We start from the raw sequence: 23,953 nt of genomic DNA, 5'->3' as shown, positions 1-23,953 counted from the left end.
GGCTTCTGCTGCATGAGACAGTGAGCACGTTGGAGAAGCCTTCTCACGCAGGAAAGGGACAGGCCCTAGATGCTTGGTGTGAGGGGAGCAGAATATTCCATTGCAACACTGCCCTCCATGCAACTCGCAGTCTGAAGGCCTCTGGTGCCAATCTCGTCTCAAGGACAGAGGCTGGGGTGAAAGTGGGGAGCGCTGTGTTTTCCCAACCGTCAAAAGTAGGATGTGAGCCATGCCGATTAAGTCCTTCGCGACGGATGACATGTACTGGAGGAGAAAGGTTCTCCCACGTCTCAGAGTCCTCAGTTTACCCAGGCAGCTTCTGCTACTCTGGGGAAGACAAGGCTTGAGAGGGCCTGTCCTGAGTCGATAGTGTGCACCTTTCAGCCGCCAGAAGTTAACAATCAACTACGTCTACGGTTGTTTCAATTCTGTTAGTGACGTTAAAAGGAACAGATGAAGAGTTACCCAAACATGCATCAATTCCATCTGCTTTTGACTGCATCAGGGTTTTTTTGTTTGTTTCTTTTGTTGTTGTTGTTGTTTTTTTCCTGGTTGTTGTTTTCTTGTTTTTTTTCTCAGCTACATAAAAATGGATGAGAAAGTTCCGGGCTGCTGAGACCAAGGCCCCAGCGGCCAGAGTAACAGCAAAGAAATGTTTTAATCGAAAACAAGGACAGAAAAAGTGGCAGCAGGGGCACATGCAGAGATAAAAACAAGTAAATAAGACGCAGAGGACAGTGCCGGAGGGACAGCACAGCTCGGCAAAAGCAGCCACGGACACAACTTTCAGTGGCCACTGGGCATGCCCACCTCCTACCAAGCTAGGGCCCAAGGCCCCCCGAGCAAACTCAGGGCTGTCGCTTTGCTTCCTGGTGACAAAACACGGCTACTTCAACAGAGCTCATGGGAGCTTTCTGGAACATGCCACCCAAAGAAGTTTAAGAAAAGTCTCTACCTCAACTTTTGCATGCCAATCAGGGTCAAAAAGTCAGCTTATTGTCAATAAAACTCCACCAGTCAAACTTAATGACTCTGAGACAATCATATGGCCGTGTGCCTGACATCCAGGATCACATGTCCTAGACTTTGTAAAACACTTGACTTAGAGACTGAAAAATTGTAAAGCTCTAAAGACAAAACCATCCAGCAAGGGAGGAAGGGGAAAAGGAGGCAGAGAGGGGGAGGGAGGAGAGGGGACAGAGATATAATGACATGCCGGAAATGTGGCTCAGTGGTAGAACAAGTGCTTAGCGCTCACAGGGCCCTGGGTTTAGTCCCTAATGTACCCTACCAAAACGGCAAACACATTGAGTGCTTTTTAGGTTTTCTCTGGCCTTTTTGTTGGTTTTTGCTAGAAAGATGACAGCTGTCCCAAAGTTGCCCTGCTAAGGCACAATTGTGGTCAGCCCTGGCACACTGCCTGCCTGGTGCTAAACACCACCTAACCACACCTCACTGGCACAGTGTGGAAGCATCCGAGAGTGAATTGGCTTTGCCAGATACGGTCTGGTAGTTAGCTTCCTTGAGCTTGTCTGTGGTGACCACGTCACCATGGCTGAGTACTGGCCACTGCCACATGCTCTCCTGGTTTCTACTTGGAGTCGTCTGATTCATGGACCCTCAAGAGAGCACAGATTCAGGTCGCAGTCATGGGGCGTACTTCCCTTTCACCTCTTCTGAACAACACTACACTCACCACCTTACTCTGAACTGGGGGAGGGTTGCACGGCCCAGGCTAGCCTTGAACTTGATACTAAACCCTTTCACTCACCCTCCAGCCCCACTCATCTTGAGATTAAGTTTTCCCTGCTACAGTCAATAGGTCTAAGAAAACAGGGGTCTACTCTTCTCTGAAGATTCCACTGAACTTCGGATCCCATGTGTAACTCACAAATAGACACATTCATATGTGTGCAGAGAAAATCACACAGAAGGAGTTCCACGGGGGAATATTCCATCACAGTCAGGCTCACGTGTCCCCGTGGACAAAGGCCTGTGGTAAGGAGCCAGAGCTGTAGCCGTCTGCAACTGTGCTGCCGGTTCTAGAAACGTGACCAGGAAGAAAGGCAAAGCCATGCGTACAAAATTAACAAGGCGGGAAAGAAAGAGAAGATTGACCCCACGATGGTAAAGAAGAGCTCAGTTCCCTCCTGTAGTGCGTAACTTGGACCAAAGTGGACAGCAGAAAGACATGCAGCCAGCAGAGAAACTGCAACCAGCATCCCAGGCACATGCGCCGGGCAGCAGATTACTAGGAAAACATGGAAAGAAAACGGAAGATCGTCTGTTCAGGTAACAGAGCGAGGATCCCTCCAGGTAGGAAATTGGCTCAGAAATACATCTCAAAAAAGACTCATCTGGGAACTACATAGAGTTTAAAAATAATCAGGAACTTCAGAGTTGGCAAAAAAAAGCTGTCAGAGTATAAGGACACATAAAACTATTATTTAAAATTCTGCTGGTCTGGTAGGACACACCTATAATCCCAGCCTGGACCTCACAGCCAGAACTTGTCTCAAAACCAGGGCTGAGTGGTTGCCTAGCAGATCCAAGACCCTCCTGAGTTGTACCTTGAGGAATGAAACCACCTTCAAGCACCACTGTCGTCAGGGAGACAGAGAAGGGCATCACTTCTGTGGATCCCTGTCCCACACAAGGATCCTGAACCTAACCCACAGTAACAGCTTCATCATGGCTGGCTGGAGGGGAGAGAAAGGGAGGTGGAACGGAGGGAGGAAAGGGAAGGGGAAGGGACGAGGTAAGGAGAGAGGACTAAGTAGCATCATGAGGACAAGTGTCCGTGTGAACATGGACAGCATATTAGGAGAGTGAATTTTCTGAACTTAGTGACTGCATCAGGGTCTCCTTACTGTCTTCAGACAAGGTCCCATCATGCTCTCTGGCTGGCCTATCACTCACTAGGGAGCCTGGGCTAGCCTCACCCAGGCTAGCCTCAGACTTTCAGTAACTCTTCTGCCTCTGCCAGAATACAGGTGTGCCCCACACCTTGTTCGGTTTTATAAACTTAATGCCTTTGCTCTCAGATTTTGGGTGAAAATCCAATTAATACTAAACTTAAGGCTTTGGAGTCAAGACATGAACAACTTAGTCTCAAACACATCACTCCATATGGCCACAGCCGCATAGGGAGACAGAAAGGCAAAGGGCGGAATGTCACTGCCCTGCACAAGAAGTGCTCCCCACAGCAGAGCCCTAGGCATAGGAACCCTCCTAAGCTAAAAGTCCTTCAAAGGGAAGGTTCTCCAACAGCTTCTGAGCTTCTGATGCAGTCAAGTCAGGTCCAGTTCAAGGTCCTTCCCGCTTTGGGATGTGGATGGTCAGAAAAACTGGTCTACCACAAAACGAGTTTGCCTATGCTGCTTGCTTTGTGACAGCCAGACTAAGGGGAGGCTGTCTTACAAAGGGTGCCTGTTCCCACAGTTCCGCTGTAGCTACAGCTCGTTTCCAGACTAAGGGAAGGCTGTCTTACAAGGGGTGCCTATTCCCGCAGTTCCACTGTAGCTACAGGGGGAGGCTGTCTTATAAGGGTGCCTGTTCCCGCAGTTCCACTGTAGCTACAGGGGGAGGCTGTCTTACAAGGGGTGCCTGTTCCCCCAGTTCCGCTGTAGCTACAGCTCGTTTCCAGACTAAGGGAAGGCTGTCTTACAAGGGGTGCCTATTCCCGCAGTTCCACTGTAGCTACAGGGGGAGGCTGTCTTATAAGGGTGCCTGTTCCCGCAGTTCCGCTGTAGCTACAGCTCGTGTCCGTTTTTACTGCCATGATGACTGTTGAAAGGAAAAGTGTTGAAAGGGAGCAGGGGAGCTGGGAAATCCACATCTGCTCCTGAAATGGTGCCTGAGCCTTCCAAGCTTGTACTCGAGCCAGATAGGATTTAGCATTCACATGCGCTTTAGTAAAACAATTCCTAGCCGTGGGTCAGGCTAGCCAACCCCCCTCAAGTCAAGATAAAACCTAGGGGTGTGGGACCTTCTGACCCAGAAGGGCCGGCATCCTCAACACAGACAGCCCAGCTCAGCCCTTGGTGCTGTGTGCACCCTCAAGGGAGAAAGCACAGAGCACGGCTTCCAGACACAAACGTTCACTGACTCAAATCTTCTGTTCTGTCCACGAAATCAAAAGCTAGGGAAAGCACTTCCAAGAACCAAAGGCACAGCATTAATTCACGCTTCAAAAGCCAATTCAATCGCAGGTGGAAACAGTCATTCAGATCCCCCTCGCCAAACCAAAGCTTGAGCAAACTGAGCGATTCTTTGCTAACCACCCAGCAGCACTGGAAACATCACCTGGTGCCTTTTCAGAACAGCACAGGTAGCCAGGTGTCATGGTGGGGCACACTTTTAAGCCTAGCACTTGGGAAGTAGAGACAGAAGGATCTCTGTGAGTTCAAGGCCTGCCTGGTCTGCAGCTAGAACTACATAGTGAGGCCCTTTTACCACAAAAAAAAAAAAAAAAAAAAAAAAAAAAGCAAAACAAAACAAAAAAACCCCAGCAGATTGCACAGACATTTCAGAGCATTTCACATATTGTTAGTCACCAGATACTTTATGACCATGACTCCAAAACAACCAACAAGGAAAGTAGTAACAACCCACGTTATAAAAGAGTGAACCAAAGCTGGGAGAAATCCGCAGCAGCCAGAACTCATAGAGTAAGGCCTGGGAGAAGGCCTGGCTGGCAAGACTCTGCTCTACTGCTCTGCTCCCTGCCTCTGCCCCAAGGCTGCTCCAGTAAGCATCCCCTGTTTGATTCTGAGAACACAGAAAGAATATACCAGAACAGAGTGGATGCACTGACTGCCTCAGATCAAACCATCTGACGAAAAGGACGATGTCCCTGCCTGTCAAGTGCAAACCCTGGAAGCAGAGTATGCTTCCTTTCCCCAGGACGGTTGCATTCTGAGCAAGCATAAAACACCAGCCAGGATAGTTTCATGTCTAGACCAAACTCCAGACTGCACTCAGGAAGCAGTTTTCGAGCTGGAAGGCAGCTCAGCCGGTCGAGGGCCTGCCACACAGACACAAGGGCACACGCCGAGCTCTCCAGCATCCGTGGACAAAACCGGGCATGGCAGTATGCATTCCAGCACTGGGAGGTGAATCCTGCGAACTCACTGCCAACCAGTCCAGCCAAATTGGCGAACTCCAGGTTCCGTGAGAGACCCTGACTCAAAAATAAGGTAGGGAGTGACTAAGGAAGACACGCAACCCCGTGACATGCGCACATGCACATGCGCACACAGCACATACACACACTTACACAGGGGGTTCAGTTAGAGGGGTGAGGGCTGGAGCAGAGACAGAGAAAAGCATGTGCATGCGCACCAGCCCAAAATTCATCTGAGTTAGCACATGAGGACAGGAACCGTACCCACCACCTGCTGAGCTCTGCCGCTCTAAGGAGAAGTCTCCCGGCATGAGGGCAGCTGCTCAGGTAGGTCTAGCAAAGCACTGTCGCTCCAGGCACCAGGCCAGAACCCGTCAGGGTCACAATGACAAAGCAGAAAGAGAAGTGATGATGGGTAACACAGAGAGGCACACACCCAGGGAGAGGGCGGCCAGCAACAGCTTCTGAAGGAATAAGTGCGGCACCTGTGTCCCCCACACCACCACTGTGGCCACAGAAACCTGAGAGAAAGTCAGATTCTACTTCAAAAGAAACGTGAGAGCAGAAAGAAAGGAGAAGGAAGTCCGCTTCAGTCATCCTCTGTGATTGTTGCTGTCTGCTGGGTCCCTTTGCTGAAGCAATACAGCAGGCTTACGCTGAGGTCCCGGTTCCTATTCCTGCTGCTTCAGATGTTTCCAAGCTTTCCTGGATTGCATGGTTTGAAAAATAAAGCCTCGGCCCCTGTGCTCCCTAAACAAGCCAAAAGCAGATGGGCTGAGGCAGGCAGCAGGAGGGTGATGAGGAGCCTGGGAGGCAGACAGAGGACCACGGCAGAGGTGCAGCATGGAGAAACAGCATGGACGATATGGGTCCTGGCCGTCACGTACACACCTTGGCATTGATATAAGGGTCAAAGGGGCCGTACTTTTTGAGTTCTTTGATCTCAAGAGCATTCTATAAAAAGGAAGGAAAAGACAATGTGACGATAAAATGGACGAAATATATCAAAGTGACACGCAGCTCTGGGGCTCAGGGCTAAACGACCTGGATCTGAGCTCAGGGTACCTGGGGGAGTCAAAGAGAGGGCAGCTCCAGGGACCCTCACTCTTATCCACACATCCGATGGAGCCACGTTAATGCTTTAAAACCACTGGCACGGTTCTAACTGCCCAGAACCATTCGGTTCTTCCAGCACCTTGGCCAGCCTGTCCAGCCCCCGCCTGCAAAGGTCAAGCACTGGGCTGGCATCCCCTACCCTTGCCTACTCCAGGCAGGAGGCAGCTGTGAGCAAGACAAGCTAGCACACTCAAGTGGCTCACAGACCCAAGCAGCTGTGTGTCAAGGCAAAGTGGGCGAAGACAGTATTAGAAATGATCGCTGCGATTGCTGGAGTGAGAAGGACTTCAATGGTGGGCAGCTTTTCAACATTGAAGAGAATTAGCTACAAGCAAGCTTCTCTCTGCACTTCCTCCAGAGAGGAGAGAAATGTTTCAGTCAGGAGAACCACACTCAGGCTCACAGAGGCAATCACACCACCGTCGTCCTCATGGCGTACACAGGCATCCTCACCAACGGTCTGATGCCTGCTGCTTACCTACTAGGAAGCCCCGCCCACGAGGAGATGGCAGGCTGGCAGACCACTGCCACACCCAGGCTCCACATGGAGCACCTGGAACTGACGACCTCCCTTCTCAGAATCAAGCCACGCTCTGGCAGCTCTCAGTGGAAAACTGTGTGGGCCTTGCTGACGACTGTACCTGACATTCCACTGAGAAGGAGCAGCACAGTGCGCACTGCAGGAGCAGGGACGACACAGCCCCTCCCCGAGGGACCTACTCCTGGGACCCAAACTACAGAGCAGATGAGGGAGGGGGACTTGATCGGGGGAGGGGGAGGGAAATGGGAAGCGGTTGCGGGGACGAGGCAGAAATCCTTAATAAATAAATAAATTTAAAAAATAAAAATAAAAAAAAATAAATAAATAAAAAAGAAAAGAAAAGACAAACTACAGAGCCTTGTAATGAAATCTCTCTCCAAGAACAAAGAAGCTGTTCTAAGGATTAAATGCAGGGGCCTTGTAAGGTTCTGCTGATTCTCTTCTCTCTTTCTTCTTTTCAGATTAGGGCCTCATGTTGTAGTCTAGGCTTCCCTGGAACTTCTGAACTTTCTGCCTCAGCCTTTTGAGTGTGCGGATGCAGGCTGTACACCAACCACGATAGCTAGCTTGGGTAATTTTTACCTCCCTTTCATCCTTCTGTTCTTCTTTCCTTCTTCCCGTTCTTCCTTCTTTCCTTACTCGCTGAGGCAAGGTTTCACGCAGCCCAGGCTGTCTTCTAACTACACAGTCAAGGATGACCTTGAAACCCTTGATCCTTTGGTCTGCACTTCCCAAGGGTTGAGATTACAGGCAGGTGCTACCAAATTCAGTGAGGTAGTTTTCCCTGAACACTGCCTTTCTGTTTTCTAATAGCTGTGGTTTCTCAAAGTATGCTCACTCTTAAAGCAGCCTTGGAGGAGGACACCATGGAAATGATCTTTGTTCCACCGGCTCACCTCTGACCCGCATCTACACGGTTTCGAGTTGTGAGCTCATCTTTTCAGCACTAGCACAAACACGCTCACTTCTACACATTCTGATGTGTGTAAAATGACAGGCTAGCTCACAGGGCACTGACAAACGCCAGGAACATTGTGCTGCATGCCGATGGCACAAGCACAGATTGTAATTATGGAATCTTGAGTTTGAAACTAACTCTATATCATTTTGAAAGATTTGCATCAAATTTTATACTGTGAGTATCTGTGCAAGTGTGAAACTCTACCAAATTCGCATGTGTCAGCTGCATATAAAATGCATCCTCAAGCTGGGCGGTGGTGGCGCACGCCTTTAATCCCAGCACTTGGGAGGTAGAGGCAGGCGGATCTCTGTGAGTTCGAGACCAGCCTGGTCTACAAGAGCTAGTTCCAGGACAGGCTCCAAAACCACAGAGAAACCCTGTCTCGAAAACAAACAAACAAACAAACAAACAAAATACAGCTCAATAAAATGCATCCTCCAGGCCTGGTGTGGCGGGGCATGCCTTTGGTCCCAGCCGATCTCTACATTTGAGGCCAGCCTGGTCTACAGATCAAGTTCCAGGGCAGCCAGGGCTACACAGAGAAAAACAGAAACAAAACAAACCAATCATCCTCCAGAACAAAATGTCCCCACTACTCCGGATGAGGGGTCAGCCTAGAGAAGGAGGAGTATGTCCTGAGCTGCTCATGTCTGGGGACAGTCTCTCTCCCGACCTGTTCATTGACTCTGGTGTGCGAGGGCCCTTGGTGGATGAGCAAGCGCACTATCTGGGCGTCTCCTTTCCATGCTGCCAAGTGCAGCGGGTAGCAGCCTTTCGAGTCAGCAACATTGGTCAGCGCGTCGTTCCTCAGCAGGACCTCAACCACATCCCTAGAAAGCAAAAATCCACCATGAGCTTATGGAACCAGAGGTCTTCCCACGGTGTCCTGCAGCTCTCTGACGTCACCTCCTCTGAGCTCACCGCCAGATCTTCTTCTAAGGCCCATGGCCACTGATGTGTCATTGCGAGCAATGACTCACCTTCCCCTGGCCTTCCTTGATAACCCATCTATTTCCCACTACTTTGAAAACGTCTGGACTCCTTGTCTAAACTGTGCATCTCTCCCCAGTTTGTGGCAGTTAAATAGTGTTCAGCATTTACACAGAAGCAGTCAAACACGGCAAGTGATGTTCCTCACTACCTAGTCCAATGCCTTGGGGATGTGGGAACTGAATGAGGACAGAGCAAAGTCCGTGTCACAGACATAAGCCAGATACACAGAGCATCATCTCATAGCTTCAAAAAGGCGGCTCTGGCTTTCTTCATGGTGACATTGCTAATTAGGCAGACACAAATGTGTGATTATCCCCAGGCACACAAGGTCAAAGAAAACCCTCCCTGTGACTACACACAGGCCCTGGAGAGGAACCTGGCTAGCAAACTGCCACCTCTGAGTTGAGAGGTCACATTAATTCAGACTTTCCCAGCTACTTGAGAGGGGTCTCAATATATTTCTTTTCTCTCTTTGTGCATATACCATGTGCCATGGAGCACAGACGGAAGTCAGAGGACAACTTTCAGAAGTCATTTCTCTACATCCACCATGGGTCCCGGGGATCAAGGTCGGGTCACCGGGCACTGGCACGCAGCAAGTGCTTTACCCTCTGAACCATCTCACTGGTCCTGGGCTTTAGCTTTAAAGTTGTTTTAGAAAAGAAACGGTGTCCACATTCAACTTGAGAAGAGTTCAGTGCTGGAGCAAACCATCAAGTGGCCGCACACTGGCCAGGTGACAGAAGCTTCCTTGTTCGTATAAAATGAGGGCTGAGCATGTGGGTTAGTGGCAAAGCACCAAAGAAAAGGAAGGGTGGGGATCCCAGTGAGTCCCTGGTCCCTGCCACCAGCACTTCACCCACGCAGCTCCTCCTCCTTGGGGACTTTGCTTGACTCTCAACACCATCTTTTCTGTCCCCTTTGTGTCTGCTCTTCCACATCTGAGCAAACCCGCCCCACACCCCATGACTGCACCTGTACTGTGCTGAGATTTTGACATTGGTTCACTGATGACTCCCAGCAGGGAACTCTCAGCTTCCCTGAGTTCATCTTCTCCAGAAAACTTTCCACACACATGCCCCACTCAAGTTCTAATAACCTCCTTAGACTCCAGAGGATTACGTGGGCCGTGTACACAGTTTCCCCCTCTACAGGAATCACTGTTCACAAGGCTGATCTTACAAGGGAAGAATGGCAGCTATCCAGACAGAAAGTCAGCCTCTCATCCCTCCCCCATCTACTGTGTTCATCAAGGGATGGGTGCCTGTGGGCCAGGATCTTTATGATCTGGCCGCTCTGAGTCTGGTCTTCACGGTCACCACCGTTGTGTGAATACTCCAGACAGGAAGAGATCATCAGGAGAAAAGGTGAAATTCACTTCTTTCTAAAGGTCTTTCTGGGGGTGGGGCAGAAAAAGATGCTTATGTCATTCACTGAAGAGGAACTCAGTGTCTGCATGGTCTGTGTGGACTCTGCTTCTCTCTGTCCTCATAAGAGGCAGAGAGACACCTGAGCTGGGCTCCGCAGGGTGGGCAGAGGAGGGCCCTGGTGCTTACCTGTGGCCATTCAGCGCAGCGTGGTGGAGCGGCGTGTAGCCGGTGCTGTCTACGCAATTCACATTCGGCCCCCTCCACATGCTGATAAGGAAAAAGAGAGAGAGATTGCAAAATCTGAAGATCCAGTTCCCTAATGATGTAGCAGATCACCAAACCAGAAGCTTCCACAGACTGCTCATGCGGACGGTGGTGCACAGCACCTACAGTGACCTACTGAGCAAGGAGCCTAAGGAGAAGGCCGCAGAGTCAACCCAAGGGCCAGCTCAGCATCCGTTGGCTCATCTGGGTGGCATCACTTACTCGGTTTTGATCTTAGGCCTCTGAGGGTTCCCAACTCAAAGAGATATCACTCAAACAGCACAAAACCAAGCCACCTAGCCAGACATGGCTGCTAAGCATCACCCTGTTCTGGTGAGTGGAGCCAGGAGCTACCTCAGTACAGATCACAGACTAAGACAGCACCCAACACTGTCAGAAATGCAGAAGGGTGCTTGAGTTAACACAAACCAGACTGTGTCTCCTTCCTCCAAAAAGATAGTTGGCTGAAACAGGCATTAAAAATCTATCTCTACTGAACATACCCAGCCCCCTTTCTTATCATTATAACCCAAATTATACACAATATAGTCTAAAACCTGTTTGCATAAGGCTGAAGTGTTGGCCCATGCCTTTGATGCCAGCACTCCAGAGGCAAGTTGATTTCTGTGAGTTCCACGACAGACAGAGCTACACAGTAATCTGTTTCAAAAAAAAAAAAAGGAAAAGAATAACAAAAGCCGTTTGTATAGCAGTCACACCATATTAATTATGAGCAATCAAAAGCACATGGATAACATCCCGTGGATACACACTATTTTTTTACACAAAGGATTACTGAAGTCAGCCTCCTGTGGATGCTGATAAACCACGACGTCTTATCTTCAGATGTGTGTATCCACTGACAAAATCTATCACTGGAGGATCTCATCTCCACGAGAAACACCGTATGGGAAACAATGTCACCTCCTTCAACTCTCAAAGCCCTAATTCTGACTTGTCTCCCATCTCCCAGCCCGGGTTAGAGCCTCAAACATCAAGTCCTTGCTTGTTTCTGATTCTGCCAGCACTGACAGTTGGAAGCACCCCCTCTCTCTTAACGTTTTATGGTTTTAAGCCCAGGGTCTCCTTCAAGCTGCTAGGGAGTCATTCTGTCACTGAGCTGCATCCCGCCCTTCCCTTTTAAAAGTATTATCAGGGAGAGTTGTTTAATCGAAATGCATTTTTGGCATCTATGAAAATAACCAACTTTCATGTCCAATGACCTAAGCACAGCGTTGCTTCAGCTTCTATATTAAGCTACTCTCATTCTGGGAGTGACCTTATCTGTTGCCACCTGCGAGGGTCTGGCTGGTACACACTGTGCGGTGTCTGCTTTGAAACACAATATTGAATTTTCATGTCTATGTTTGTGAGGCCGGCACAAGGGTTCTGCCTTTTAAAGTCACTGTAAGTGGACAGTGTCGGAGCTCAGTTTGGTCAGAAATCAGCTTGGCTGCCGTCCTCTCATACAGAAAACCATTATGCTGATTGTTTTAGATCTGTTTCTTATGTGCATGGGTATTTCGCCTGTGTATGTGTCTAAGCGTCACGTGTGCCTGGCGCCTGCAGAGGTCAGACAAGCATTAGGTCCCCTGGAGCTGGTGGCTGTGAGACACCGCGTGTGTGCTGGGAACTGAACACAGGTCCTCTGTGGGAGCAGATGTTCTTAACCACTGAGCATCTCTTCAGTGGGAACCAGGAATCAGTAGTGAAACCATCTGGACACAGTCTTCAAGCCTGCGTGCTAGAAGCTGGATCACTACAGGAACACCTACAAACAAGGCCGGTACTACAGCCTGGGCAGAGTGGTCCACCCATCACCCCGGCTACCCTGCACTGAATAAGGCAGAGAAAAGACTGTAGCAAGTGTCAGAAGTGATCTCAGAAAGAGCTGTAGCAGAGAACTGGTCAGGACAGTTCACTTCAACCCCAGCTTAAAGAGTAAAAGACTTTTACATCACATTGGAGGCTGCGGGCAAGTGTGCTATAGCACACTGTGGAGGTGGGAGAACAACTTCTGGACGTTGCTTCTCTCCTTCCTCCTGCTAGCCAAACTCAATCGTGGGCTTGGCAACACGCACTGAACTTGCTGAGCTACTTCACTACCGCCCCCCGACCCCCCCACACCCTAAGGTTTAATGAGCTGACAGGAAAAACAGCAGTCCATGCTGGCCTCAAACTCCTGGGTACTGGGATGACACAAACGATGACATCTGGCTTTTTGAGAAATTTGTAGTGCGGGGACTCAGAGGGCAACCTCCAATGTTTTCAATGGGCGCTGTCTACTTTCTCCTGACACAAGGTCTCACCAGGATCTGAAGTTCACCAATTAAACAAGATGGGGTGGCCAGCAAGCCCCAGTGGCCCTCCTGTCAATCCTCCCCACCGGGATTATAAGGGTATGCCAACACACCTTATTCAATGCTGGGGACTGAGTTCAGATCCTCGTGATTGTATGGCCAGGCAATTACTGACCTGAACCCTCAACCCTTTTATGAGACAGTCTTAAAAAGTAGAAAGTTGATGCAGCGAAAAAGAACACAAAGTACACCATTATGTACGACTTTCCACCTATCTGATGTGGAATTATCATGTGTTCGTGAAAGCAAGCACACCACCACAACAGGTTGAAGTTAGTTAACTCCATTGGGAACACAATTTGGCAGCATTTATCAAAACCAAGAATAGCGTTCACTTGGAGCCAGCAGCTTTACTTCCAGGCAACTATCCAAGAGAAACATTTGTACATGTGCACACAGCACATGCTCACACAGGACTACTTCACGAGAAGAGAGAGATTCTAAAAGCACACGCACACCAAGAGACAAGCAGTTAAGACGCTGGTGCACCCACAACATGAAATACAACACAGCCGTTAACAGTAAAAATGGAGAGCTGGGCTTGTGTGTCCTGACGTGAGTGCAGCGTGCTGAAAGCCTGGGAAAGAACCTCACTGAAATAGAAGTGCCCCATTTTACAAACACACAGGACACAGACGCTAGGGGTGAAAGCAGACAAGTGCTCACCGAGAACTGTTCTTAGTGGTGACCTTGGGGGCACTTCCCTGTGGACGCAGCGTTCTACCACAGCAGTCAGAATAAGGCAGCCACGTGCTCTCACCGCGAGGCCTTTTACGCGGAAGAACCAACACAAAGAAACGAAAGCACCACGGTGCTCCTAACAAGGTGGGCCTCTCCAGGAAGCCTCACATACTGACTCAGAGCCACAGGAAAGAAGTATTAGGGATGAGCCAACTGAGCAGCCATGGAAACAAGCGGCAGAGAACACGAGAAACACCTGTAGGTCACGCACCTGAGAAGCAGCTAACATCTGAAACACACATGGACACAACTGACTGCAGGAAAACAAGGCAGTGTAAAGACGGGCAAAGGACACAAAAGTACATCTTTATTATTGTGATAGGGCCTCCTGCAGCCCAGAGTGGCCTCGAACTCTTGGTCATTCTGCTTCTACCTCCCCAAAGCTGGGATAACAGGCCAAGACACAGAATCAACAGGAGGGTCCACTGACAAATGATCAGGAAAAGGAAGTGGGATGCTACTCAGCCCTGAAAAAGGAGGAAATCCCGTCATTTGCAGCAGAATAAATGTACCCGGAGGACACTATGCTGAATGAAATGGACGAGTACAAACACCACACAGACACATTTAGGTGCGAATCTGAAGTGTCCTTCCACGACAAGTACACGTCAAAGACTGCCGCACGCGGACACACTCACAGTGAGCTTGCCAACGAGAAGATGAATTAAAAGAAATGAAGAGTGTGGGTTAACGCGAGCTGACATTGGGGCAGTCTTTTCACTATGGTGAGCCCGAGGTACACCCCGACATGAAGACATCAACCACGACGTCTGGACCCCCTCTGCACCTGCCAAACGAGGAGTCACCAGCAATTACATCTCACCTTTCCCAGCCATTTTTAACACCAAACTTGTCTAACTGTATTTGATAAAAAGAGGACGGAAAGGAAATGAGCAGGGAGAACTGGGAGAGGTGGTGCTCATACAAGGGAGTCTAGAAGAAAACAGCACCACTAAGAGGCCAAGAGCAAGGCACACACCATAGCAGTGAGAGAGCGGAACCACTGGTTAGGCAGCTCTTGGCACCCTTCCAGACAAGGACTTTTAGGTCCTACTGGAACGCCATGAAGGAGCTGGGAAGTCAGCATCTCGCAGCCACACTAGCTTAGCAACCCACCAGGTGCCAGCCACCTCCTACTAAACTCAGGGTCAAGCTGTCCTTCCTTTCAGCAGGAGTCCTCCAGGACCTCCCCCTAACGACTGCAAAGGCATTAAACTCCCTCAAAACCAGACAAGATGACAACAAGGCAAACCCCAGCCCTCTCCGGCCCTCTTTCTCTGATCAGCATCTCCGCAAGAGGCCCAGCTAGAGATTCTGGGGTTCAGGGAACAGACCGAGCAAACCTAATACTGAAGGAAACCTGTGATCTCCCTCTTTGGAGTTTCGCTCTGGACAGGATGGCAGTAGCATCCTCTCCACCCAACGCTCTTCCTTTTCTGCAGCCCAAGGAAAGAGCTATTTACAAATCTTGGTCTTCCGCCCTGTCACAGCTGTCCCCAAACAGTGGGTCCTGGCAGGCCGCTCACCCACAAACACAGCCACAGCAGAATGGAGGTGGGGGCGGGGAGCTAAAAGCAGTTCCAAGGACTCCTAAACAAAGCTTCACCATTGGGTTCGGCAGAGTCGAATCTTCTTCATCTGTACTGCAAGGTGAATCCTAAGATAACTCTCTGCAGCCGCAGGCACAGAGGAAGAACACACACCTGACACAACACTCCATTCGGTGAGTCAGCTCTGGCCACAGGGGCCTGGTCAGGGGGTCACTCATGCACGTGTTCAACAGCATGTGAAGTGCAGTCCACGCAGGAGGCATGCTAGAAGATGGAAAAGGCCTGAATGAAAGCCTTTATTTCGTGTGCCGTGAGCAAGCATCCAAGGTTCACGTACTTGGATGTGCACAGAGAGACCAGAGGTACATGAGGTGTCTTTCTCTCTCACTCTCCACCTTATTGTTTTGAGACAAGGTCTCTCCTGAACCTGGAACTCACAGCCAGCCCCCAGTGGCAGGTGTGCACTGCCACACCCAGCTTTTAGGTGATTGCTGGGGATCGGAACTCAGGTCTCAAGTTCCCCACTGAATCATCTGCTGAGAGAAAGCTCATCTCAAAGGATGGGATCCTGACCCATGGCCCACTTGGCCTTCTCCAAACCCAAACCGGAAACTCCAGGATTCTTTCCTGGAGACACAATGACTCCACAGCAAAGGTCAGCAGAAGCTGATCTGGGGGACTCTGTCGCCCTGTATCGTGACATGGAGTATCCCTGACAAGCTCCTCTTGCTTTTGCACAGCATCCAATCAACTTCTCAGCCTCAGGCTTACATAAGGAGATGACAGCCAGGGATCCTGGAGACTGAGGAAACCTTCAGTATGGGAACACAGATAAGAAGCCAGTAACCCTCAAAATCATCACAGCACGCAGGCACAGGTCAGGAGAAAACAGGAAACACGCAGTGAAAAGTTCCTGGAAACTAGAGATCACGGCAGAAATTTAAAATATAAAGCACAAATGACAAAGTTGAATAAATCAGAAGAAAACCAAGATAGAAAAAGGAAAGACAAGAAGATCAGAAGAGTGGGAGTTCTAGAAAAATAGAGACAAAGAAAAAAATCAAAGTAAGAAACTGGCAGGCAGTGGTGTCACATACTTTAATCCCAGCACTCAGGAGGCAAGAGAGGCAAATCTCTGCATTTGAGGCCAGTCTGGTCCATATAGCAAGCTGCAAGCCTGCCTGCCGAGGCTGCACAGTGGGACCCTGTCTCCAAACAACAACAAGGTAAAAAGGAAGAAGGTTAGGCTCAGTGGTGGGTGCTTTCCAGCATGCTGGACACTAGGGGTTTGATCCCCAGCGACACACACAGCCGGACACTCATGATTCAACCCCCAGTGACACCCACCCACTCACCCATCCAGCTGAACACTCAGGACCTGATGCCCAGTGACACATGCACATCCAGTGAGACGTTTGAGATTCGATCCCCAACGACATATACACAAACACATCCAGTTTTTGAATTTTGAATACATGGGACAACACGAACCATGATTCTAGAGAGAATGTGGCAGCTCGCATATGGTATTTCTTCTCAGTATTTTTGGGAGCCCTGAGTCCAAGAACAACGCCTCCAAACTTGTGAGGTGAAATCATTCCCACTTTAGACCTCTCCAGCAAACACACTATCGTCAGTGCTCAAAGAGAGCAAGCCATTCACAGACACCCAAGACACTCCACAGACACTCCAATCTGACCTCCCACACCTTCTCAGAAGAGTCGGAGGATATGCTGCTCTGCCAACACGTGCAAAAGAGAGGCATCCGGAAAGCAGGCGCAGGCAGGGGCAGCTGCAGAAGCGGAATGTCTGCAGGAGACAGTGGGAGCAGCAAAAACACCTGCCTGCCATGCACAGTCACGCTTTTAAAACGCAGAAAACAAAGAAAGTCAAGAGGTCACTAATAAATTATACAAGAAAAACATAGGATTATATTCCTATGTGCTGTTATTATTATTTTATTGTATAAACAGGGCTATATTCTAATGTATTCCAATTGGCTCAGCAGATGAAACACTGTGACACCCACAACAGCACAAAACTGACCACCAGGGCAACATCTCCAGGACATAGTGACAGAGAGGGAGCTACAGCCTCTTCTCCACAGCCAAGACTACAAAACGACAGTCAAGCTTTAAGAATAAAGAGGCAAGCTGAAGCCATGGCTCTGTAAGCATGAGAACCAAGTTCAGATTCCCAGTACCCAAGCAAAGCCAGGTATGATGGCAATGGTGGCTGGCATGCACCTCTAAGCTCAGGAGGGAGACAGCATTCTTGAGGCCCACTCATCCGTCAGTCTGGCTAAACCAATGAGCTCCAGGTTCAGTGAGAGACCCTGCCTCGAAATATACGGTACAGAGTGACAGAAGGAGATAGCACACACAGAGAAGGGGAGAGGAGGGGAGGGAGGGGAGGAGGAGGGTCACAACCACAGTAACTACTACTGGGGAGGAGATGGGCAGCAGGAAGTACGGGCCTGGGAGGTGGCTCTGTTCCAGTGAGAACAGAGGACTGAGGAGCTTGAGGACACTCAGCTAGAGGAGCCCCGTCACTCTGAAACGTAAAGATCTGCTTTCCTGGAGTTCTGCGGCAGTGTGTTTTGTCAGACGTGCAATGGGCAGCTCCAGTCCAGAAGGCTTTTCCCTTCGGAGGGAGGCACAGGAAAAGGCAGTGCTCCACTTCACCTGCACACATGCAACCCGTACAGTCTGGAGGAGGGGGCGGGCCAAGGACAGACATAAAGGTGACATCCATTCTGTTCTCCAGGTGGCAGTGTGGGGAGACGAATCACACAGTGAACTAGGCAGGCTTTGGAGGAGCAATGACCACCCGGAAACTCCTGGAGCCTCTCCTGGGGCAGGGGAAGCATCATGCCCTGGGCCCTGCTTGCCAATGGTGATGGGGAGGGAAGCCAGAGAAGCCCAGGGACCACGCCCACAGGGTGACTGTCCACGAGCACTCAGAAATAAGTATGTGTTTGCAAGCCCCACCTCCCCGCCGTTCACACTATTATTAGGGACACTTCTCTGAATCTGACTGAACTTCTCTCGGCAATCCCTCACGACCCGCAAGCGTTCAGTTTCTGATCCACGGCTGCACACAGGCAAGAATCTGCTCAACTTACAGGAGAACGGACTGCAGGGCTCGGACGTTAAGTGCGAACCCTCCGGTGTCTTCGCTTACTGCATGCCTGAGACCGCAGAAACGGTGCCTGCTTGGACAGAGTGCTCAGCCATGGGAGGGCAGAAAGAGGGAAAGGTCGCTGCTTTATTCTGGGTTTATTTAAAAAGATGGCAACCCCCGTAAAGAAAATAAGCACATGCCAATGCGAGGCACCCTGCTGAGGGAACACGGCCATCAGGGTGGCTGTGCCCTCACTAGGAAGCAGAGGCACTCAAGAGTGTGAGGCAGTAGGGCCTTCGCTGGATTCTTTACAGGATCCTGTATTTCCTGGAATGCCTACTCTGCTGGGTTCTCCTGGCCACGCCCGTCAGTCCCTTCAATTCCTGTCCAGGGTAGAGCAGAAGTACGTCGTCCGTACCCTGAGGAGTCACGCTACCTTCCCTGGCCAGGCAGGCCAGCCAGGCAGGCTGCCCCTTAAAGAGCAGGTCTCTTGTGCTTGGCCACCCTCAAGACTATCTCGTTTTAATTATTTGCCTCTTTCACCAGACCCACAAACAATTCAGGGCAGACTCAAATAAATTTTATTTACCACTGTATTCTCATTGTCAATGAAGTGCTAGACTCAGTATCTTTAACACCTTGGTTACCTAAGGGATAAAGGCTGGAGAGATGGCTCAGTGGTTAGGGCACTGGCTATTCTTCCAGAGGACCAGGGTTCAACTCCCAGCACATCTATTCTCCCAGCTTGCTTTTCTTTCTCCCCAGGGTCATGGGGAAGCCGCACAGAGCGCTGAGTGAGGGTGAGTCATGGTATTCCAGGCACAGACTGGGTCCCAGAGGCAAATGAAGAGGTATCTAATTGAAGATCCACTAACATTTCCAGAAATCCACTGAGCTGACAGACTTCATCACACAGAAGTACCAAGGCTACACTGAAAGATACAAACGGATCCATGTACTCTTAAGGTAGTAAGATAATAATCTTGTGTAGAGGAAATTAAAATGGCAACAATTTTCCATATAGAAATTACTCATGCAAACAGGACCAGCAGGTCAAAAGTTACTTACTATCAGACTCCTGGTCCTTCAGACCTCCAGGTATTTCCTGGATGTCCCGAAGGGCCACAGGCTAAAGTAGGATGGTGACTGTTGCCGTAAGCGGGATGTCGGGGGTCTAGAGTCACTGCTCACACCCACAGCCGAACCAGCAGAATCCTGGATTAACACATCAGCTGTAGAGTTGCTGGCCAACTGCCAGGTGACTTTCATCCGCTGAGATCACCATGGTAAATGGCAAGGAAGCCCTTGGAGTTGTTAGATGGAATAAGGGGAACAAGAAACGTGAAAATAAAACTGTAGACGGCAGATGGAAGCGCTTACATTTTAAATAACGTCCGTTTACAATTCTGGGTAAACATCATGCCCAGAGTCGAGAACGAGACTAGTGTGTGCTGATGGGAAGCAACGGCTCAGCTGCATGAAGGGGGCGGTGCCCTGCCAGTCTGGAGAGTGACCTTCCCTCACACCAACGCAGCACACTGTTAGCCCTGACCAGTTCTGGACATGAGGCACACATGACTTCTGCAGTAAAACATGCACTGTGCTCTCTTCCCTGACTGCAGTCTAGTCAGGCCTCTTAGAGCCCCACAGGTCTGCTCAGCAGGTGAGGGAGAAACACGCTAACTAAGCTGAGAAGTCCCTGAGCCACGCCCGGTCAAGTTCCTGTCCCCCATGGGGATAGCCACGCCTGTACTGCATCTTCAGAATCCTGCTGGGCAGTTCTATCCCCTAGAGGCTTCCACTATGGAATTTTCCATCGCTTCCACCCTGTTGAAGGCTATAAATCTCCATTCACGCCTGCTGTATGTGGTGAGAAGCCCATATCTACCTGTCCCTATCTTCCTACCCCACCTCCTGGCCTCTATAACAGAAGCCAGGTCTATTCCATAGAGAGCTGGGCTTCCAGTTATGAGCATGGCGGAGCATGCACAGAAAAGGGCTCAAGGGACATTTATTTCTGCACCTTTTTAAGGACCACTGTGGTCCCTGATTTTCAGCCCCTGGAGGGTGAACACCAATCTGTCCTTCTGAAAGGAGTCCCTAGATCACAAAGGTCATGAAAAAAACTTGCTTTGGAGACTTCAGCCACAGGGGAGGTAACCATAAGGTCAGTGAGTTCAAAGGCTACTGGACTGAGAAGCCCCGCAGAAACCGAGACAGCTGAGGTTAGGAGAGGTGAGTGGTAGGTCAGCATGGATGCTTGTCTTAGAGTTACACTGCAGTGAAGAGACTCCATGACCCAGCGGCTCTTATGAAGGACAACATTTAATCGGGGCTCTTTATAGTTCAGGGGTTTAGTCCACTATCATCATGGTGGTAAGCATGGTGGCATGCAGGCAGACACCGTGCCAGAGAGGAGCTGAGTTAGCATTCAGATTGCATCACTGAGCGACTGGCTAGCACTCAGAGCAGCCATCCAGACTGGCAGACAGCAGGAAGAGAGGGAGACACTGGCACCTCAAAGTCCACCCTCGGTGACATACTTCCTCCAATAAAACCAAACCTACTCCAAGGCCATACCTCCTAACAGTGCCACTCCTATGGGGGCCATTTTCATTCAAACCACCACAGTGCCCAAACCAGAGATGCTTTCCTCCCTGGCACAGCTTCATTTTCAAAGTCACCTTCTTAGTCTTGAAATCACCCCCAAAATGATCAAGATCGCCTTGAGTCTGCAACAAAGAAACATTTTCCAGAAGGGGTAACTATCTCAAGGGCCCATCCAGTCAGGTTTGGCTCAGAGCTTCCTAGGCTGCCCTCCGTGGAACAGCTCCTCAGGCTGCCACACAAGAACCACCAACCCCAGAACCCCTACCCCCAGCAGTGCCAGCACCACCCACCATCCTCACACAGACCATCGGGATCAGCTGTGCATCTGCACACACTGCTCTCTCCACTTGACCCCATCTCAAGCTTCCTTCAAGGCCTACTGCAGGTTCATCCCGCTTTCCTGCTGAGTTAGCAGCCTCTCCACTGCTACCTTTCCTCGTCTTCACTGCCTCAAGGGCAGGGGCCTGCTCATTTCCTCATCCCTGGTACCGTCTTGTCTTTGCAGATGGGAAAGGCCACAGAGGACAGCAGGGATGGGTGCTAAGTGGCTGAGCCACACTGGGAGCCAGGTTTCTGGTTTTGCAGTGCTGTTCTTTCCTTTACACTAGCTGCACTCAGTTTGGGAGAGGAACACAGTCATTATTTCTGAAATAGCTGTACAGGTTATACAGATCAAATTCTGCTGCCTTAAGCTCTTCTGTTCAAACTAATTTTTCAAGAAGTTATTTCTCCATAATTTAGTAAGTTGTCTAGCTGTAACTTCCGTTAGTGAAAACAGCTGAACAAGGCAAATGACTTTGGAACAACAAAGCTGGCTTTGGCTTTAACCAAGCCCAGGTTTTTCTCACTCTGTTTCTATTTGTAATGTGTTTAAATTTAGCTTAATCCCAGGGCCTGTCTCAGGATCTCAAAGATCTGTCTTTAATCAGTGTTCCAAATCTGCTCTGTTGTCAAATTCTTCATCCAGCTTTCTCAAGAGAAGTGCAGTTTTGCCGTGGAGTCTTTCAAAAGTGAGTCCCCGCTCTGGACGGCTGAGGCTGGCAGACACGCGGCTTTGGAAGCAGTACCACTGTGTGCAACATTTGCTGGTGGAGGAGGAAGAGACACCGCTACACAGCTAAAGACAGTGTCCTAACAGGATGGTGTCCCTACAAACAGCTATTTGCTTCAGGATTATAAATTCACAAGAAGCAACTAGCCACGATCCGACCATGCGAGAACAAATGAAGCTTCATATACAAGAACAGGGGAAGCCATCGTGGCCACTGGGCTAGACAGGATAAAGAAATTTCATCTTCAGTGACCCTGGCACTTGTACTAGAAACACAGATGGCAACAGTCCCCTGGACTAGACTCTCACAGATGACAACAGTCCCCTGGACTAGACTCTCACAGACACACAGATGGCAACAGTCCCCTGGACTAGACTCTCACAGATGACAACAGTCCCCTGGACTAGACTGTCACAGACACACAGATGGCAACAGTCCCCTGGACTAGACTCTCACAGACACACAGATGGCAACAGTCCCCTGGACTAGACTCTCACAGATGACAACAGTCCCCTGGACTAGACTGTCACAGACACACAGATGGCAACAGTCCCCTGGACTAGACTCTCACAGATGACAACAGTCCCCTGGACTAGACTCTCACAGATGGCAACAGTCCCCTGGACTAGACTCTCACAGATGACAACAGTCCCCTGGACTAGACTCTCACAGACACACAGATGACGACAGTCCCCTGGACTAGACTCTCACAGATGACAACAGTCCCCTGGACTAGACTGTCACAGACACACAGATGGCAACAGTCCCCTGGACTAGACTCTCACAGATGGCAACAGTCCCCTGGACTAGACTGTCACAGACACACAGATGACAACAGTCCCCTGGACTAGACTCTCACAGATGGCAACAGTCCCCTGGACTAGACTCTCACAGACACACAGATGGCAACAGTCCCCTGGACTAGACTCTCACAGCAGGTACCTGACCAACTCTTAACTCCAAATAGGAAAATAAGAATTTGCATTACACAAATCTGAGTATGTTCAGTGGTGTGGTGTCACCTCAAGAAGGACAGACAGTTATCCTGGATGCTCTCTACCTAACTTGCCTCCCAACGGTTCACTACCTACCTCATGCTACAGTTTAGGCTTAAGTGTAGGTTCCTAAAACATCTGAAAGCCTCTTACAAAGGCTATGGATGCCACCAAGTTCTAATGATGTGTCTGTGTTAGCTGCTAAGCCCCGTGCTCTAAGCACACACATCTAACAATGACTGGCTAAAAAACAGTGATAACTCACAGTCAGAACACCATGTTCTAAATTATAATATGGATCACTTCTTGGCCTTGTAGCTAAGAGCAAATATAAACTATAATATGAACTAAAATCTCTCACTCCACATTATTGCTCTGAGAAGAAAAAAAAACAATTTGATAAACATAATCCCAGGCTAACAATGAAAACACAACACTAGCCAACGGGAACCAGAGGCACCACTGAGTTCACAGCGGAGTATGCTGAATGACTATGCCCACAACCTGGGAACTTCCAAGAAGTGAGCAAACTCCTTAAAGTTAAAAGCCTCAACCTACATGTTCATGAAGAACAGCAGATATACATAGGTCTGGATCTATTAAAGAAATTGAGCCAATAATCCCTTCTCTCAACAAAATGCAAATGCCAGGCCCAGAAAGTTTTACTGGTAAGTTCTACCAAACATTTAGAGGAAACAGAACCAGTCGCTTGTCCTCCCTTCCAGAATAGGGAAGCAGAGAGAATACAGCTAACTCATTCTGTAGGACTGGCAGTAGTAAACCAGCAGGCATGTCTGTGAAGCTAGCACTTGAGAGGCTGGAGCAGGACATGCATGTGTTCGAGGCCAGCCTGGGATACAAAGTGAGACCCTGATTCACAGAGAAGAAAAAGAACAGAAGATAGGGAAAGGAAAGAAAGGAAAATAAAGGACCACTATCCCCAATGACACAAATACAAAATCAGCAATGAATGGCAAGTCAAACAAACAGAAAGTTATACACCATGGCCAAGTCATTTAATTGGAGATACTGAGAACAGGTTCAGACAGACTCACCATCCTGACCCGACTGGCTGGCTGGTCCCCGAGCTCTGGGCCCTCCTGTCCTCACCTGGCCAGGACAGCTATGAACCCAGCCAAATAAAACTGTAAA

The 23,953-nt window shown here is 49.6% G+C and overlaps 1 protein-coding gene across 5 annotated transcripts in view; it reads right to left on the bottom strand.

Moving 5' to 3' along the window:
• Anks1a (ankyrin repeat and sterile alpha motif domain containing 1A) overlaps positions 1-23,953 on the bottom strand; it is a 159,939-nt gene that overhangs the window by 90,051 nt on the left and 45,935 nt on the right. For 3 of the 5 annotated variants that reach the window (XM_041634895.1, XM_041634890.1, XM_041634891.1), the window contains exons 2-4: positions 10,293-10,373; positions 8,417-8,573; positions 6,017-6,079 (exon numbers count right to left, since the gene is read on the bottom strand). In XM_041634895.1, coding sequence (XP_041490829.1) covers positions 6,017-6,079; positions 8,417-8,573; positions 10,293-10,373 — 301 coding nt within the window. The remainder of the gene's footprint in view (positions 1-6,016; positions 6,080-8,416; positions 8,574-10,292; positions 10,374-23,953) is intronic. The other 2 variants (XM_041634896.1, XM_041634892.1) reach the window with 1 other exon arrangement.

The sequence above is a fragment of the Microtus oregoni genome, unplaced genomic scaffold (assembly GCF_018167655.1).
Source record: "Microtus oregoni isolate MIOR12 unplaced genomic scaffold, Mior012 000046F_ref0000063, whole genome shotgun sequence".
NCBI classification, from domain to species: Eukaryota; Metazoa; Chordata; class Mammalia; order Rodentia; family Cricetidae; genus Microtus; species Microtus oregoni.
The sequence above is the reverse complement of the archived record's forward strand: the minus strand, read 5'-3'. Positions and strand labels throughout refer to the sequence as shown.